A 15,514-nucleotide genomic window follows, 5' to 3' on the forward strand; every position below is an offset into this window, starting at 1 on the left:
TAGTGGAGGGAAGAATTCAGAGCAGGCTCACTCACCGAGTGGCTGCTCAGTTCTCTTCCTGGCTTCATCCAAAAGGCGCTTGGATCCGCAGCCCAGACAGCACACGTGGACCCAGGAGCTGCCTGCAGGCGGAGGCCAACCTGTGAGCCAGGAAGAGTCTCCGGCATTGAGAAGCCAAGCTCCACCTGCATGGGAAAAATGCAGGCAATGCCTGAGTGACATTTCTGAGGGTGGCCCCCCTACCACTTCCCGAGCAGGGAAGGGACCTACATGAAGAGAGTTTCCAAAGACCTGCCTTGGACAGAGACCCAAGGAACCTCCCAAGGACCCCGAGAAGGTATTTTAAAAACACACTGAGGTTCTAGCAGGAAAAATGGCAGAGGGGGAGCCATCAGTGTGCACATGGAGACATTCTCATGTCAGAGCGCTGTTCTCTCTTCTTTACCAGCAAACCAGCCAGCCATGGTCACACATCTCACACAGCTGTCTTATGGAGCCCCTTCTTCCAGAGCCCCAGATCAAAAACAAGCCTAGTTCTAATCTCCGGGCTCTTTGTGGGATTGGACCCAATTTCCTGAAACTCTTCCTGTTCTTGCTTGAATCTGACTATCTGTGGCAGACAAACAGCTGTGGAGCTGTGGAACAGGGGTAATGCCCTCTCTGAAGTTCAACTTTGGAGTGCATGACACAGCCAAGAAAGCAGATTCCCAGGGATGCCACAATGACCAGATGCACTCAGCCCTTTCTGGATGGCAGGTAAAATCCACTTCTTACATCATCCACTTCCAGATGTCATCCCAACACCACATACTAACAATTCTAAGTGTCTGCTGCAGCACAACTGCAGCCCTGAGCTCTCCTGGGAACCACACAAATGACCTGTGCTGGGCTGGATTATCTCTGATCCTACCGGGCTGCAGTTGCCTATGGAGACAGACAGCAATTCTCTGCCTTTCCCAAACATTGCAGCAGCCCCCACAATGCTGAGCACACACTTGCTCCAAACAGCCCTGCACAGCTCACCAATCACAAACTGCAGCTCATGTGACAGCATCCCACACAGGATCAGCTGCACACAGCTACACAGTTCTCCTTGTGTTGCAGCAGACACATTCAGGCACAGCCTCAGACACAAACCCTACCTTGTTTCTGAAACACCCCGAGACGCTGAAGATGGCAGAATCAGCAATGATTTTTCCGTTGCGGAAGATAACATAAACAACAAGTCTTGGAGCTGGGGCATAGGTCAAGCTGAACGTAAGAGGGATGGAGAAGAAGCCCTCCAGCACTAGATGGAGAAGAGAGGGAATAAGAGGAAGTAGATTTGGTAGTGAAAATAGAGTCTGATCAGCTTTGCCATTCTGCATGTGCCTGTTTAAATCCTTTCCTCCTTTACTGAAGTCTTTCAAGACCAAAGAGATTTCTGGAGACTACTGAAATAATCAATATATCTCTGGATCCAAGACCAGCAAAAGAATTTTCTGTTTATTGCCTTGAGGACACAAAACAGTACTTTGGAGCTCAAACTTGGCTCCACAAAGAGTGAGAATGTCAGATATCTTTCAAAGCCTCCTCTCACCCAACATCTTCCATCCCATCACCAGCAAAGAGGTGACCTTGTGCCAAAACATTTATAATTCAGGTTTTAAAAAACAAGAGCTGGAGGATTAGGCAACAGTGGGTGATCAGACATCAAAATTATAAGCTATGGCATCCTAATGACCCAGATTATTTGTATACACAGCTGCATGGAAGGTAAGGCTACAGTTTCATGCTGCTTGCAGGAGCAGAAGCAAAAAGAGACTTTGAAGACAACAGAGGATGAGTCTATGCTGAATATTTTTCTCTTGGTACAGAGCAGGAGGGCAAAGGGAACATGAAATCTGGAAAGGCACAGTGCTCTGAGGCAGCACACAAGTGGTGAGCCACCCCTATGTTGCAGGTAGGCTTATGCCACTTATCCAAATAAGAGTGGATGCCACAGACCACTGAGTGCTTGCTAGACATGGCACTGGGGAGTGCACTTACTCTGTGGTGGCCCAGCCCAAACAGTCTGCTGACCTGCGTGGACTATCCCTCTTTTCCCTGTGACCTAGGGAAGAACACAGAAAGGGATAGTCACATAGCCTTTGAGATCACTATGATGATCAAAGTAACCCTGAACTTAAATGGGGAGATTAAATGGGGGTGGGGCGAGGGATATTGGCTTTATTTGCTGTCAGCTAGTAAGGAGAGCACAGGGATGAAGTGATGTGGGGGAGGACAGGTAAGGCCAATACCTGCCCTGCACTTGTGCAGAGCCTAAAAGAAAGGTTCTGTCTTCCTTGCTATTACTGCAGTCCCAGAATTGAAATTGGAATCCAGCCCCATGGTGACTGGATGAACTCCCCATCCTGGCCTGAGCCAAATCTATTAAATATCAGGCTTGAACCTCTAAGAGATGCTGATTTAGGCCTTCAGCTGTCACCCACTAGCACTTCCCCAGAAACTCACGAAGTAGGAGAAGATGACACGCTTGGGCCCATGTTCCAGGTCTTCCTCATAAATTCTGAAGTCCACCTGGACAGACTGCTTTTTGCCACAGGGCATCGTTTCCGGCACACGGGCGATAGAGAGGAAGCTCCTGCTGGTGCTGTAGAACGGACGTATGAAATAAGAGTCTCTCTGGTAACTTAAATCAACTGTCCCAGGCTCTCTATCCGAATCTTGATGTAGGACACTTGCCTGGTGAGACAAAAAAACCAAACCAGTTAATTTCTCTAGTTAAGCAAGTCAGCTGCAAATCACCTTGGTACGATGATGTGAACAACACCAAAGGACAGGTCTCTGTGTGGAGAGCTCATGAGGAAAGCAACTGGGACCTGGAGAATGAGCTCTCAGAGGGAGCCAAGATCCAGGACATGCTGAGGTGGTTTAGGTTTGAGTTACTGTCCCTCAGGAAGGAACAAGGAAGATGTCTGTGGGGCAGTAAATGGCTCTGACACGCACACGTACCCTTGCCACAAGACACACCCTTCCTCACTTACCTCCAGGGAGGCCAAGGTTCTGTTCCAGGCAGATGTGTCCAGGCTAAATGAAGCTGTCCCAGAGTCCCCAGTGATGTACTTCTGCCTAAATTGCTGCTCACCACAGTTTACTAAGAGGAGGACTTCTTTGTTCTTCATTGCCTTGCCTTGGTAATCAATTACTTTTATCTGAGAACATCATGAGGAGCAAGAGAGGTACAGAAGAATCCAATCAGCAGACAGAATTTATGGCTTCCCCAAGTCAGGAGCAGTGTTTCCAAGGACAGCAAGATCACTCTTTCAGTCACTAACAATTTTATCAGCACTGCTACTGGTCCTGCCATATTACCACTTGCACTACCATGTTCATTCACAGAATCACAGAACCACAGAATGGGTAAGGTTGGAAGGGGTCACAGTGGGTCATGTGGTCCACTCCACAGCAGGAGGCGTCCTGGCTGCTGAAATTCCGAATGTTTGGGTTTGCACCCCACATATTAATGTCTATAGCTGCTCCCCCTCATGGGCTATTTGGTAAATGGCAGTCTTGGGTGTTAATCTCACATCGTGCAATTCAAGAGTTTTGTGTCTGGGAGTCATTTGTACCCTCCCAAGCCCCTGGCTAGAGATGAGGTCAGAAACGACAGTAGGTAGCAATCACTGTGAAAGTATTGCTTACGCTCTTCCCTTCAAAGGACTGAAACTGGGAATTACCTTTCCTCTGTACATCTGTCCAGGGTGGTAGTAAGAATTCACATCATCAAACAAGGCCATCCCGCCAATCCTGGAGATGAGTAATTTGTGGGAAGCATTGACCTGTATCTCTGAATGAAAGCAGCGAGACAGAAACATGAGAGAGGGAGCAAGAAAACCAAGCAGTCCTCAGCAATTTCCCTGCAGTGACCCCCTGGTAATACTGATGGACATGTTCAGCTGCACACACATTTCACATCACAATGGTGACCTGCCCAAGACTCTGGGTATCTGGTTTTCCTCCCACTTAACTTCTGGCTTTTAGAGAGCTTCATCATCTGACACCGCAGGCACTCTGAGCGAGTGTGTCATGCCATCAGGAACTTCTGGCTCTGTCTCTATCTGTGAGGTTAGATAGCAGGCCCCAATGGGCTCAGAAGGCTCAGGTCCCTTGCTAGCCTGAAAGTCTCCAGTGCTTTTGGTAAGATTAGCACATCTTCACATGCCTCTTTTCAGGCACCAGAAATTCCAGAGTCACCTGTGGCATCCTCCACCAGCGAGGCCTCTGCAACTATGCTGTCCCGATAGTACCGAAAGTCTCGGCTGAAGGAGGACAGGCTCACATTTGTGAAGAAGCAGCCTGCCTCATCTGTCTGAAAGTACAGAGGGAAGAAACAAGGTCTGAGTGAGGCACTTGGGTTAGAAGTTACAGAAGTAGCACAGGAACAGTGGTGCAAAACCCCTGCTCTCAGGGAGCTTTGCCTTTTGGCATCGCAGCCCTGGATGTGGAGCAGGCACAGGATGAGAGGCCCAGTCACAATCATCAGGCACAGCTGCTGTGCACCAGTATCAGGCAGCACCAGTAGCAGTGGCCAAGCAGCCAAATCAATGGGTTAACATTGCTATTACTTCAGCTAAAGCACCCAGCAGCCTTGTCTTACCCTGGGGCTGAGCCCAAATATCTCTGAATACGGTTCAGCTCTTCCTAAGCACCTCACCTGGTTGCTGAATTTGTGACAGAGATCGGGTTTGGAAGCACTGGGCAGGAACGGGGCTATCTTCTGACAAAGGCTCACATGAACTATCCCCTGGACGCTTTTCCCACGGGTGTATCTGTTTGGGGGAGCAGGGAAAGGCAGAGACAGTCACACACAGTGGGAGAACTCATGGATTGTTTTGCACAGCCCCAGAGACCACTCACTGCCAGATATTCACAGTATAGCACAAGAGTGGCAGCCGTACAGCAGGCCCAGGAGTCCTGACCCCGTAAGCAGGGTCAAGCCAGGGCTCTGCAGTGATGGGAGATGATGGGAGATCTGATATAATTAGCACCAAACTAAATTATTTGAGGTAACTAGAGTGTTGTAGGTTCTGACTGCACTATACATCAGCATCACCTGCAATACACCCAGGATGTGCTGGAGGCATTCATCACCTTATTAGCAGAAACATGGGTGATTAAGAAAGTACCTTTTATTAAGAAATCACCTTTACATGGGGCTGCCTCTAGTGTTGTCCTTGGACTACACCTGAGGCAATTCCTTTTTGCCTCCCTCTAGTTTCCATTTGAGCATAATCAGGAAAAGCTTCCCTTCATTTCCCATGAGCTTGTTCTTCAGGGAGATGGACACTAATTATCTGCCATGTCCTGTCCCACAAATGGGTGCTTGTCAAAGGGTAGGCTGTTCCCCCAGGTTTTGTGTGTGGAGGTTTGTGGAGTGTTTTTAGAAAAGAGTAGAGTATCAGAATGATAGTTATAGGAATGTTTTTTGTTGCCCCAGGGTGCAGACAGCTGCCATGGAAGATTCTGCCTTCCTGTAACTGAAGTGTAGCAAACTTGCCCTTAGCTTCTCATGGTTACCCAGCCAGCTTGTGCACTTCAGGCCAGAAATTAACACATGGCCGTCCCTCCAGTCAGAGTCCTCACCTGCCACATACCCGGAGCGGGAAGGTTGAATCTAGTGCATAAATCTGATTTGGTGCCTCAAAGATCACTTCAAATTTTGGCAGCACTGGAAGAGAAAAACAGAGAACTGTAGGAAACACAGGCCAGGGACAGCCTTCACAGAGAATTAACATGAAGGAAGACTATGGTGGAATAAGGCACAGAAAATAGAGAAGGAAGGTGGTGAGAAGGGGAAAGGGAAAATTTCCCATGTATCATTAACAGATTTGTGTGTAGGCCCTGGATGATTTGCTCCTTCCCAAACTAAAACCAAACATGCCCATGTCCCTGCACTTCTGACAGCTATTTTCAGAAGACTGGCCTCCCAACACAGTTGATTATGTAATAAAATTGAGGTGAGAGGGCACCAGACTTCATATTCTCTGGAAAAGTCCATCCTAAATTGCCTTGTTTGATCTGACTCCGAGATCCATAGGAATCAGCTGTGCCAAAGGTCTTGGGCCATGCACAACACTCTTCCCACACACTGAGCCCAGGTCTCAAAGTGGTCTCCTCTCCAGAGCCTCAGCTCAGACTCTTTTCTATGACAGATGCTCCTACTTTTCCCATTTGCTCCTAGGATGGCTAGCAAGGAATAAACACCCTGCTTCCTGGACCAGGAGTGCAAGGTCCTCTCTGCAGCTCAGACAAACCCCCACGTGCTCATACCGTGCTCCTTAACGGAGAAGCTGCCGTAGGCTCTGGCACTGGTGACGTTGATGACGTACATTCCCAGCAGGGGCTCGTCACTCAGCTGGAAAGACAGGTCTGCAATGCCATCCTGAGGCACCACATTCTGCCACCGCTCTATCTGGTTGTTCTTAGGGTCCTGCACCCACAAGAAAGAAAGGGTTGCTCCAGCATCTCATTGATCTACATCCCATAGAAACTGAGCTTCAGGATTTCAGTGTTGTAGGCTACCAGGTTCTACAGCAAAGGAGTGAGGTTTGGTATAGACTGATGAGGAAATTTTGAAGACATGATAGTGCTTGGATTCTGCTCCCAGCATCTGAGCCTTCTTCTGCACTTATTTAAATTCTGATCTTAAGGAAAGATTCTTCACAGTTCTAACTTTCTTTCATAAGTGTCTAAGTTATCTATTTATACTCTTGCAAGTCTAGAACAACAGATTTCTACTGAAGTACCTGGGAGCATAACCTTAAGTAAGTGCATAAAAAAGAAGCTGAAAGCAGTATGTTAGTTTAAGAATCTAACATCTAACAACAAAAAAAGAAGGGCTACTATTCCTCTCAGAGGTCTGTAAAATCTACTGGAAATTGAATATGAACAGCTCAGTGAAGAGACTGCCATCGCCATCACTCTAACATGAGATTTCAGCATCACTCACCTGGAGAAAAAGGGAAATCTGGGGAGGAAAAAAGGAAAAAAACATTAGAAGAGAGAAACACATGCCAGCACCACACACAAGGTTCTTCAGACTCAGAGCCCTCTCTGAAGGGTGTGCAACTGGTGACTTGGAAACTTAAGAGCACTGACAACAATACAAAGTAAAACAAATGCTACCAGAAAGGAAAAATACCTGGTGGGTTCATTAGAGCAAGGTCTGAAAAAAGGGAAAGGAAAAACCAGTCTGAAGGTCACACAGCACTTGCTAATGACTTCCTGACAGAAAAACTCAGAAGTCACCACCCAAACACACCTAGTTCTGGTTCAGCTGCAGTCTTAAGGGGGTTACAGAGGTATAGGATCCCTTAATTTGGAAAGAACCTCTGAATCCAACATTCTGCTGAAACATGTCTTCCTGAGCAGATTGCTCATAGCCTTCTCCAGCAGGGTTCTGAACATCTCCAATGATGAAAATGCCTTCTCTGGACATGTTCCCATATTTTTGCAATGAACAGGTTAGTCCTAATGTCTAAGCAGCATTCCAGCTTGTTGGGGCAGATTAAAAGCACCCTTCCCCACAAGAAGGAAAACTCGATTTACAGACTATTCACTCCCCCCCGACACCATCACATCAGGAATCAATATGTCCCCTACTTGCAGCTGCGTGACCATTCTAGCAGGATGAGCAAGAGACATGCACACTTCTGCCATCGTCCTGAGCTGCCAGCTTTTACTGGAGTTACTGCTCCCCTCTGCATACTCATAAAGCCTACCAGGGATGAATGTGAAAAACTTGGAGCTTTGGCAGATGAGCAGGGTAGAAAGGAGGTAGGATCCACGCATGGTCCGAGGCAGCCTCTTGCACAGCCCCCCAGGACTCGCTTACCGAATCGTTGAGTGCGAGGAGTTCCTCATCCAGAGTCACAATGCGAAATCTCACTGAAGGCAAGGAAATCAGGGAATATATTATCAGATCTCAGTTTTTCCCTGCAGACCCCTTCTCGTCTGTTTCCCCAGCTCCTGTCTCCATCCTAGACACACTTGTGGTAACGTCTGACATGAACAATCCCACATGTAAGGTACCGTGGACATGGTTATCATTGCCTACTGCCTCCTGCAACTCCACAGCCATCACAAGCCAGACTTTGCAAACACTGAAAACACCGCTCAGCAAGAGACATGGTCTCAAAGCCTTCCACTAGGGCTGTTCATGCATTTCAGGGCATCACAGTCTTTCCATACAGTGCAGAAAGCCTGGGACCCACAGTGGCTCCCATTTGCATCTCACCTGTCTGCCCTGGCTCATAGATAGGCTTGTCTGTTTGGATGATGGTGCCATTCCTGGCCTTGCAGATCAGGACCTTTTTCTGCTCCTCGACATTGACTCCATCTCCTGTGATGGTCAGTTTGACAGTGGCAATCTCCTCTGTGCCATCAGCTGGAGGGGCAACCTGTACAGAAAGAGCACACAGGCCCCAGGTAATCTTCTGAGAGTAAAGTGGAAGAGTTAACGAGTTTCTTCCCACTATGCCAGGATGCTCCCAACAGTCTCTGAAACCAGATCATACCCAGATCTCACACAGTCCTACATGAACAGCAGGAGACCCTGTATGTCATGGAATCCATCCTTTCTCCCACTGGTGACAAGCAAGCACCTGACACTTTTGAGTCTTCAGACTTGTTCAGGAAAATGGGCAGATGACCCGAAGGTGGGAGATGGTAGAGAGAATCAAAAGAGAGAGACTGAGTAGGAGACAGCCTCAAATGCTAGGCCTTCACAACTACCCAGCACTTAGAAGCAAGAAATCCAAAGTAGAAAATGCAACCAGAAAGACTCTGGAAGCCAGAGACCCCAGCAGCCTCAGCACAGAATATACAATATAACAGATGGGATACTGCTTAGACTTGTCTGCCTTATCCCGGATCTTTGCTAAGTTCTCACCAGCAATAAAATAACCTCTAAGATGCTGTTTAAGAACAACAAGCACATCCATTTCCATCCAACTAGTCTTCAGTAGCTCCCAAGAGCTGAGTTGCTGCCTGACTTCAGGTACTACAGGAACTGCAGTATGTCCTGCAAGACACCATTTCCCCAGGCTTTAGCTGTGAACCTGCAAAAGTCCTTCAGGAAGAGTTAAAGCTGTTTCATGTGGTCTATAATGGAGGAAAAGGACACAGGTGGTATCCAGAACTCTGGTAGATTTTAACGAATGTAAATTCCATTTAAAAATTAGATTCAGAAAGGAAATTCAGTGCTAACCAACAGATACTGTGCTGGGTTATGCATCCCTAGGCACCACCCATTCCCCTTCCTGAAAGGCTCACACCAAGACAAAGTAGACACTATCCATGTCAGCCCTGGCTAGGGAGGAACACAAGCATTTTCCTGAAGGGAAAATCAGCAATGGCATTAGCCTGGGGTGGCTCACCCAGAACTTAGTGCACAGGAAAGTCTTCTTCTTCTGGATGGTTTCTTGCATTAAGAGCTCCCATCCTGCAGAGCGCTGCAAAGCCAGTTTCACTTGAATCTTTACGTCATGACAGGTGATATGGAGGCAGGCAACCTGGGTGGATGGGTACCGGAGAGCTGCAGGGATCACCACCAGGTAATGTCTGTGGCACGGGATGACAGCAAAGGTGGTATCAGTTTGAGGTCTCAAGAGGTGCAAGAAAGCTTCCCTGCCATGGCCCACTACTGCAGAATCCCTCAGCAATGTGCCATGGCTTCCACCAACATTCAAAAGCAACAGTGAGCCCAGAAAAGTGGTTGCTTCACTGAAACCTGAGAAGCAGTTTCTACTTGATTAGGTTAAGTATAGCCCTATAATCTTTTTCAAACCCCTTACTCCAGTAATCTCCTGAACTCTCCAAAAACATCCCACGCAGTCTTCAGAAGAAGTGGTTTCATAACCTGGCAGTCTAGACATCAGTGATCTGATCTGGCATAGCAAGTGCTGAGCAAACACTTCTGGGCCTAAAAAGTCCCTTCTCTGACCTGGAAGTCCCCCAAAAAGCTGGCTTGTACTGACCTGCAGGAGTCAAACTAAGGCATGGGAGGCAAAGTAAATGACTCAGCTACTCCTTGGGGTGACGTGATAGAGCAGGAAGCATGAGAGCTGATGGCATGGGATGTGGTCCATCTAGCTAGTCTGATGCCTTCATGAAAGAGACTGAAACAGGAGTTCAGCATCACTCACAGTTGGTGAGAAGCAGCTGCAGCATGGAACAGAAGGCTCAGGAGGATGGCTATCCTCATCCTGGGGATTCTTGCTGCCCAGTCTCAAATGGCTCTCTTCCTCTGAAACATCTGAGGCTGTTTATGGGGGAGTAATTTCTTTCTAGAACAGCCTAAATGAAGAGGTGGGATGTGGGGAGGAGCCAGCCTGTCCCCACCTCTCCCTCTCTCCTGAGATTCCACACAGGCAGCTGTAAGGATAAATATACTATGCCAAGTGCCCCTTAGCCAATAGCAGCCACTTTGGCTGCCATCCACCAGTTCAGGACATCCCCTCCTGCAAGGCTGCCATGGAGACACCTGACCAAATGGACTTCTCATGGCAAAAAAAACAGTGAGAACTTTGCTGATCAGTGACCCAGGCCAGGTCCTGATCACTTGTCACTTGCATCCCTTTGTTTCAGCTGGAGATGGATTGCTGCTGTGCAGCCTGCAGCAAGAGCTGCCCCCTGCACAGAGCAGTGTCCTCATTCGGGACAGAGCTCAGGAGCTCTGGATCAGATTAGGGGGATGTGGATCTCCTTAGGCTGCTTGGCTTGAGAATGGAGTGAATCCTTCCAAGTGTGTAAGGAAGTGCTGTAGCAACACAGCCACCAACCACTAATGAGCTGATGACTTTGCCTTGTGCTTCCCTGCATACAGTGAGGAAAATGGAAACAAATACTGGCCCACAGAGGTCTCCACCAGTGCCCCACAACACCCATTAGCCACAGCACCATCTGCAAGGAGGAGGCCTCAGGAATGGCTTCCAGTTCTTCATTATTCATGTCTGGGTCTAAAAGGTCTGGCATACAGGGATACGGCCTTTTGGTTCTGCTTTTGAACCTGAGGGTTGGGTTAAAACTTGCAAATTAAATATGTGGGACATTTTCTAAGCACTGATGGCAGCCTGTACAGTGGGTAGACAATTGTCCTGTTTAACCAGTTTGGCCTCTAGAAAAGCACAGTCACTACATAAACTGCCTGCTGTGAGCAGTCCACACACTACGTCTGAGTCTTGCGTGAGACAGCATTAGTTAGCCTGGGCTGAAAGGTACGAGGGACTGTCCTAATAATACAGACAGCTACAGTTCTGTGCCTGGAAATATTTCCCAGTGCTGTTTAATAGTGCCAATGCAGCCTAAGCTTTCCATACCTGGGTCCCAACATGGTGTTACTCAAGCAGGCAGCTGGGATCTCTTAATCTGGCAAAAACAGCAGGATGCACAGAAATGTTCAGGTAATTCAGGATCCCCGTTCCCAGGGCTCTCCATAGTCTGTTTCCAGATGGAGTTGAGAAGACTGACATGCATCATGGGGGCTGCATATTATGTACAGGATGTTAGTGCTAGCTAGGATTGCCTTTGTCTCAAGCAAACATCTCACTGCTCAGCTAATTGAGATAACTGTCTGGAGGCTGATAGAAATCAGCTCTGAGTTGGTCTAAATCACTGTTAGGCTCCCAGGCAGGGGAAACTAGACACTTTTTATTTTGATGAACACATTCTCCCTGTTCTTGTCTCTGTGTCCTTCTCAAAGAAAGAGGTCAGGTTACTGAGAATGACGCTCAAAGAATCACAGAATGGGTCAGGCTGGAAGGGACCACAGTGGATCATCTGGTCCAACCTCCCTGCTGAAGCTGATTCATCCCAAAGCACATGGCACAGGATTGTGTCCAGACAGTTCTCAAATATCTCCAGTGAGGGAGAATCCACAGCTTCTCTGGGCAGCCTGTTCCAGTGCTCGGTCACCTGCACAGCGAAGAAGTTATTCCTCATATTCAGGTGGAACTTCCTGTGCATCAGTTTCTGCCCATTGCCTCATGTCCTATTGCTCAGCACCACTGAAAAGACTCTGCCAGGCCAACTTACAATTTTTTTGTCTAAAACCAGATTTCCCTACAAAAAGCATGAGCCAGATCTATCAGAAATCACAGCCAGAGAGGTCCAGATGCTGGCAGATTTCCGGCAGGAGCTGCACCTACTGGGCCAGCACCGGGGAGATCTCCCTGACCCTGTCCCACCATGCCCTCATACCGTGTTTGCCCAGGTGTGCTCCCTATTCCTTGTTTAGCTTTGGCAAACCTGGCTTTTGGTCACATGAACATACATTTGAAGGATCTGCATTGAAGGCAGTGACTGACAGCTGCACAGGTGTCACAAACCCAGACAAAATCTCTGCAACAGAGAAAGCAAAGCAAGGTTGTGCAGCATTTCTAGCTCTTCATTTTCTTTGTCTAAATGGACTCCAAGAAGGCCTTTGTTACAGAGTGTTGAGCCAAGAGACCCGTGGGGAGTAAGGGATTTGCTCCTCCTGAAAACACACTTCAGCTGGAGCAAAGGACATAGTGCATGCTGGCAATGCAAAACCATATAGATACCTCTTCTCCACAGTTAAAACCTGAACCCAAAACTGAAAAGGAAGCAGAGAAGTCTTAGTAAAGGTCACACATATGATGAATGGATAACATTGTCTGTGATTCAGAATGAGGACAAGGACCGTGGAAATCACTCCTGTGTTTTAATATCTTTGAAGAAAATACAAAGGCAGTAGTCTCAATGAACTTCATGAGAACAGTACCGGAGAAGTACCGATGTCTGCAGAGCACTTTGACAGGAACAGAGAGGAGGAAGTCCTCACTTTCTTTGAAGAATCACATCTGTTATAGAGCCTGTAGTGCAGAGTAATTCATCAAAGCAACTGAATCACTCTTCATTCTCCTCTAGACACTCATCATGAACTTCATGCAGGCCTTGGGCCTCGTCTGTTGTTGCCTTCTTTCCTTTCCAATCACAAACTTCATGCTCCTAATCACTGATACTTCCAACTTGCCTCTTACACACACCTACACCCACTCTGTAGCTGCTGTGTAGCGTTTTCAAAGACAGTGAGATTTGTTATCCTTGTGTTCTGATAGTGAAGTAAACCTTTACATTAACAATATTTCATAGTCCATATAAGGTTCATTAAAAATCTGTCAGGCCCTAGTGTTTCTGCAACCTGACTAGCATCCATAACATAATGGAATCCCTTTAAAGAATCTCTCCACAATGGCAAAGTAGACTGCTGCACCCTCTTTCTGCTGCCTTGACAGCAGATTTGTCCATTGCACCAAAACCAAGCATGGAGTTGAGAACACACCTGGACAAACACAGCAGAAGGAGCAGGAACTGACTGGGTCAGAAAGTTTGAAGGCAACATAGTGTAAACTGTTCTATGCCTCTGTCAATGCTTGGCCCCTACACCAAGATCATTCAAAGAGCTGCAAATCTTACTAATTTTTTTTCCCAGCCTTTAGACTGTCAGCTTTAATTTCTTTAGCTGGAATTCAGATTGGGCAAACTTCAAAATGATGCCCAAGGGAGTTTGGAAACTGCCATAAGAAGGTGCTCAAACCACAGGCAAGCCGTGGATCTCTCTTCAAAGGACACAATGTGAACCCTGAGACCTGTAACTTTGCACACTTCTCACAAAAGGGCTCAATAACTAGTGCACCAGCTAACACTCAGAAAATCCTCACATGCCATTGGAAGAGTCTGTCCTCTTCTGAGCCTTCTCGGCCCAATACCAAACCCCTGGCTCTCACTTCACCTCTCTTACTCACCCCACCAAACAGAGGAAATCTCAGCAGCACTCCGGGCATAGTGACTTCTCTTAACCATGACATCCCGACTTGTAAATTCAAATCTCATCATCAAGTAGATAAGCACTCATAGACGTTGAAAACTGTTTACAAATTGATAAACTGCCTCAACCAAAACCACAAAGATTTCCAGATCTGAACACAGTGGCTTAGGAATAATCTCTAGTGTTAACAAAGAATCAAAACCCAAACCAGAGCCTAGTGGTAAAGTTTGGGGTCCTGCATAAAGCCAGTTCCACCCTGAATAACTGTGGTGAAGCTTTACCTGTAGTGTATTTGTGGGCACATTTGTCAGGTCTTAGGCTAGATTCTTAATTTTGACCAAGCCATTTACTTTCTCAGTTAAGTGGCAACTTTGATTACAACCAAGGAACTCCTTCTTGGTGGAAGAACCAAACAAAACTCATTTTCTGTGGGAATAGTTCTAGCAAACTGACCTGAGACATTGCACAGAAGAAACCAGACCCCAGGATAAAGGTCTGCAGGACTAAAGATTAAATGTAATTAAATGCAACTAAAAATGCAATTTTACAAGCTCAGATTCAGACCTTAGAACCAGTTTTCCATGTTCACTTGCATTATTCACTACCCTGGTGACACCTAGTGACACCCCACGTGGAGTGCTGCATCCAGTTCTGGGGCCACTGGTACAGGAATGACATTCATCTCTTGGTGTGAGTCCAGAGGAGGCCACCTGGTTGACCAGAGGACTGGAGCACCTCTCCTGTGCAGACAGGCTGAGAGAGTTGGGGTTGTTCAGCCTGGAGAAGAGAAGCCTCCAGAGAGACCTTAGAGCAGCCTCCCAGTACGTAACTGGAGCTTATAAGAAAGGTGGAGAGAGACGTTTTAGCAGGGCCTGGAGTGACAGCCCTAGGGGCAAAGTTTTAAACTGAAAGAGGGTAGATTTAGTTTGGATATAAGGAATAAATTACTTACCATGAGGGTGGTGAGACACTGTTTCCTTTTAGAATACAGTCAAGTAATTACAGTAAAAAGGTTAATAAAGCCCTACATCTTTACTACAGGGTCTTAAATATAGACTAGTGAGCAAGTAAAAGTCAGTGGTGAATGTCCAGAAGTTACAAAAGTGTTCAGCCAGTTTTTAAGAGAGGTCTGTACATGCCTCCATAGAATATTTCCTTTTTTTTCCTGTCTATTCACCTGGTTCAAAGTACTGACTAGCTTATTCAAACTGAAAAAGCCTTTGGGGACTGCAAAAGCATGGAAATTGCTTTTGCCCTCCGTATCTGCAAATAGGAACTGGTTGTGAGGAGCTAAGCTCTATGATTTCTGAAACACTGAGGAACACATTGACCAGAAAAAGAGAGAGAAAAAAATCAATCAGTTAATTATTTTTTGAGAGATAAATCTTGCCTTGTTTAAATTGAATCCATGTAAATGTCAAATAAGTTTAGACAAGCTTACTTTCAGTGAATCCAAAACATCCAAGGTAGCTTTATTTAATGACAAATTTTAGGTGCTGAGGGATTTGTGCAGTAATTGAAGTCTAGATTCCATTAAGCTGTACAGGAATGAATTGTGGAATGAAGAAACAATTATATTTATCTCATTATATTCTTGTCATGAAAAACTACAAAAAGTGAATACTCTAAAACATTAACCTGGCAGGGTTGATCAAACATGCACAACCACAGCACACACTTCTG

At 46.7% G+C, this 15,514-nt stretch overlaps 1 protein-coding gene across 1 annotated transcript in view; it reads right to left on the reverse strand.

Annotated features, from left to right (window-relative positions):
* Positions 1-15,514, reverse strand: part of LOC138111448 (alpha-2-macroglobulin-like protein 1) — a 29,201-nt gene that overhangs the window by 12,263 nt on the left and 1,424 nt on the right. Inside the window, exons 3-16 of the mRNA XM_069017274.1 lie at positions 9,420-9,577; positions 8,279-8,441; positions 7,877-7,929; positions 6,992-7,009; positions 6,313-6,472; positions 5,626-5,710; positions 4,697-4,811; positions 4,237-4,351; positions 3,720-3,829; positions 3,027-3,194; positions 2,494-2,724; positions 2,029-2,092; positions 1,143-1,288; positions 36-185 (exon numbers count right to left, since the gene is read on the reverse strand). Coding sequence (XP_068873375.1) covers positions 36-185; positions 1,143-1,288; positions 2,029-2,092; positions 2,494-2,724; positions 3,027-3,194; positions 3,720-3,829; positions 4,237-4,351; positions 4,697-4,811; positions 5,626-5,710; positions 6,313-6,472; positions 6,992-7,009; positions 7,877-7,929; positions 8,279-8,441; positions 9,420-9,577 — 1,736 coding nt within the window. The remainder of the gene's footprint in view (positions 1-35; positions 186-1,142; positions 1,289-2,028; positions 2,093-2,493; positions 2,725-3,026; positions 3,195-3,719; positions 3,830-4,236; positions 4,352-4,696; positions 4,812-5,625; positions 5,711-6,312; positions 6,473-6,991; positions 7,010-7,876; positions 7,930-8,278; positions 8,442-9,419; positions 9,578-15,514) is intronic.

The sequence above is a fragment of the Aphelocoma coerulescens genome, chromosome 1, assembly GCF_041296385.1.
Source record: "Aphelocoma coerulescens isolate FSJ_1873_10779 chromosome 1, UR_Acoe_1.0, whole genome shotgun sequence".
NCBI lineage: Eukaryota > Metazoa > Chordata > Aves > Passeriformes > Corvidae > Aphelocoma > Aphelocoma coerulescens.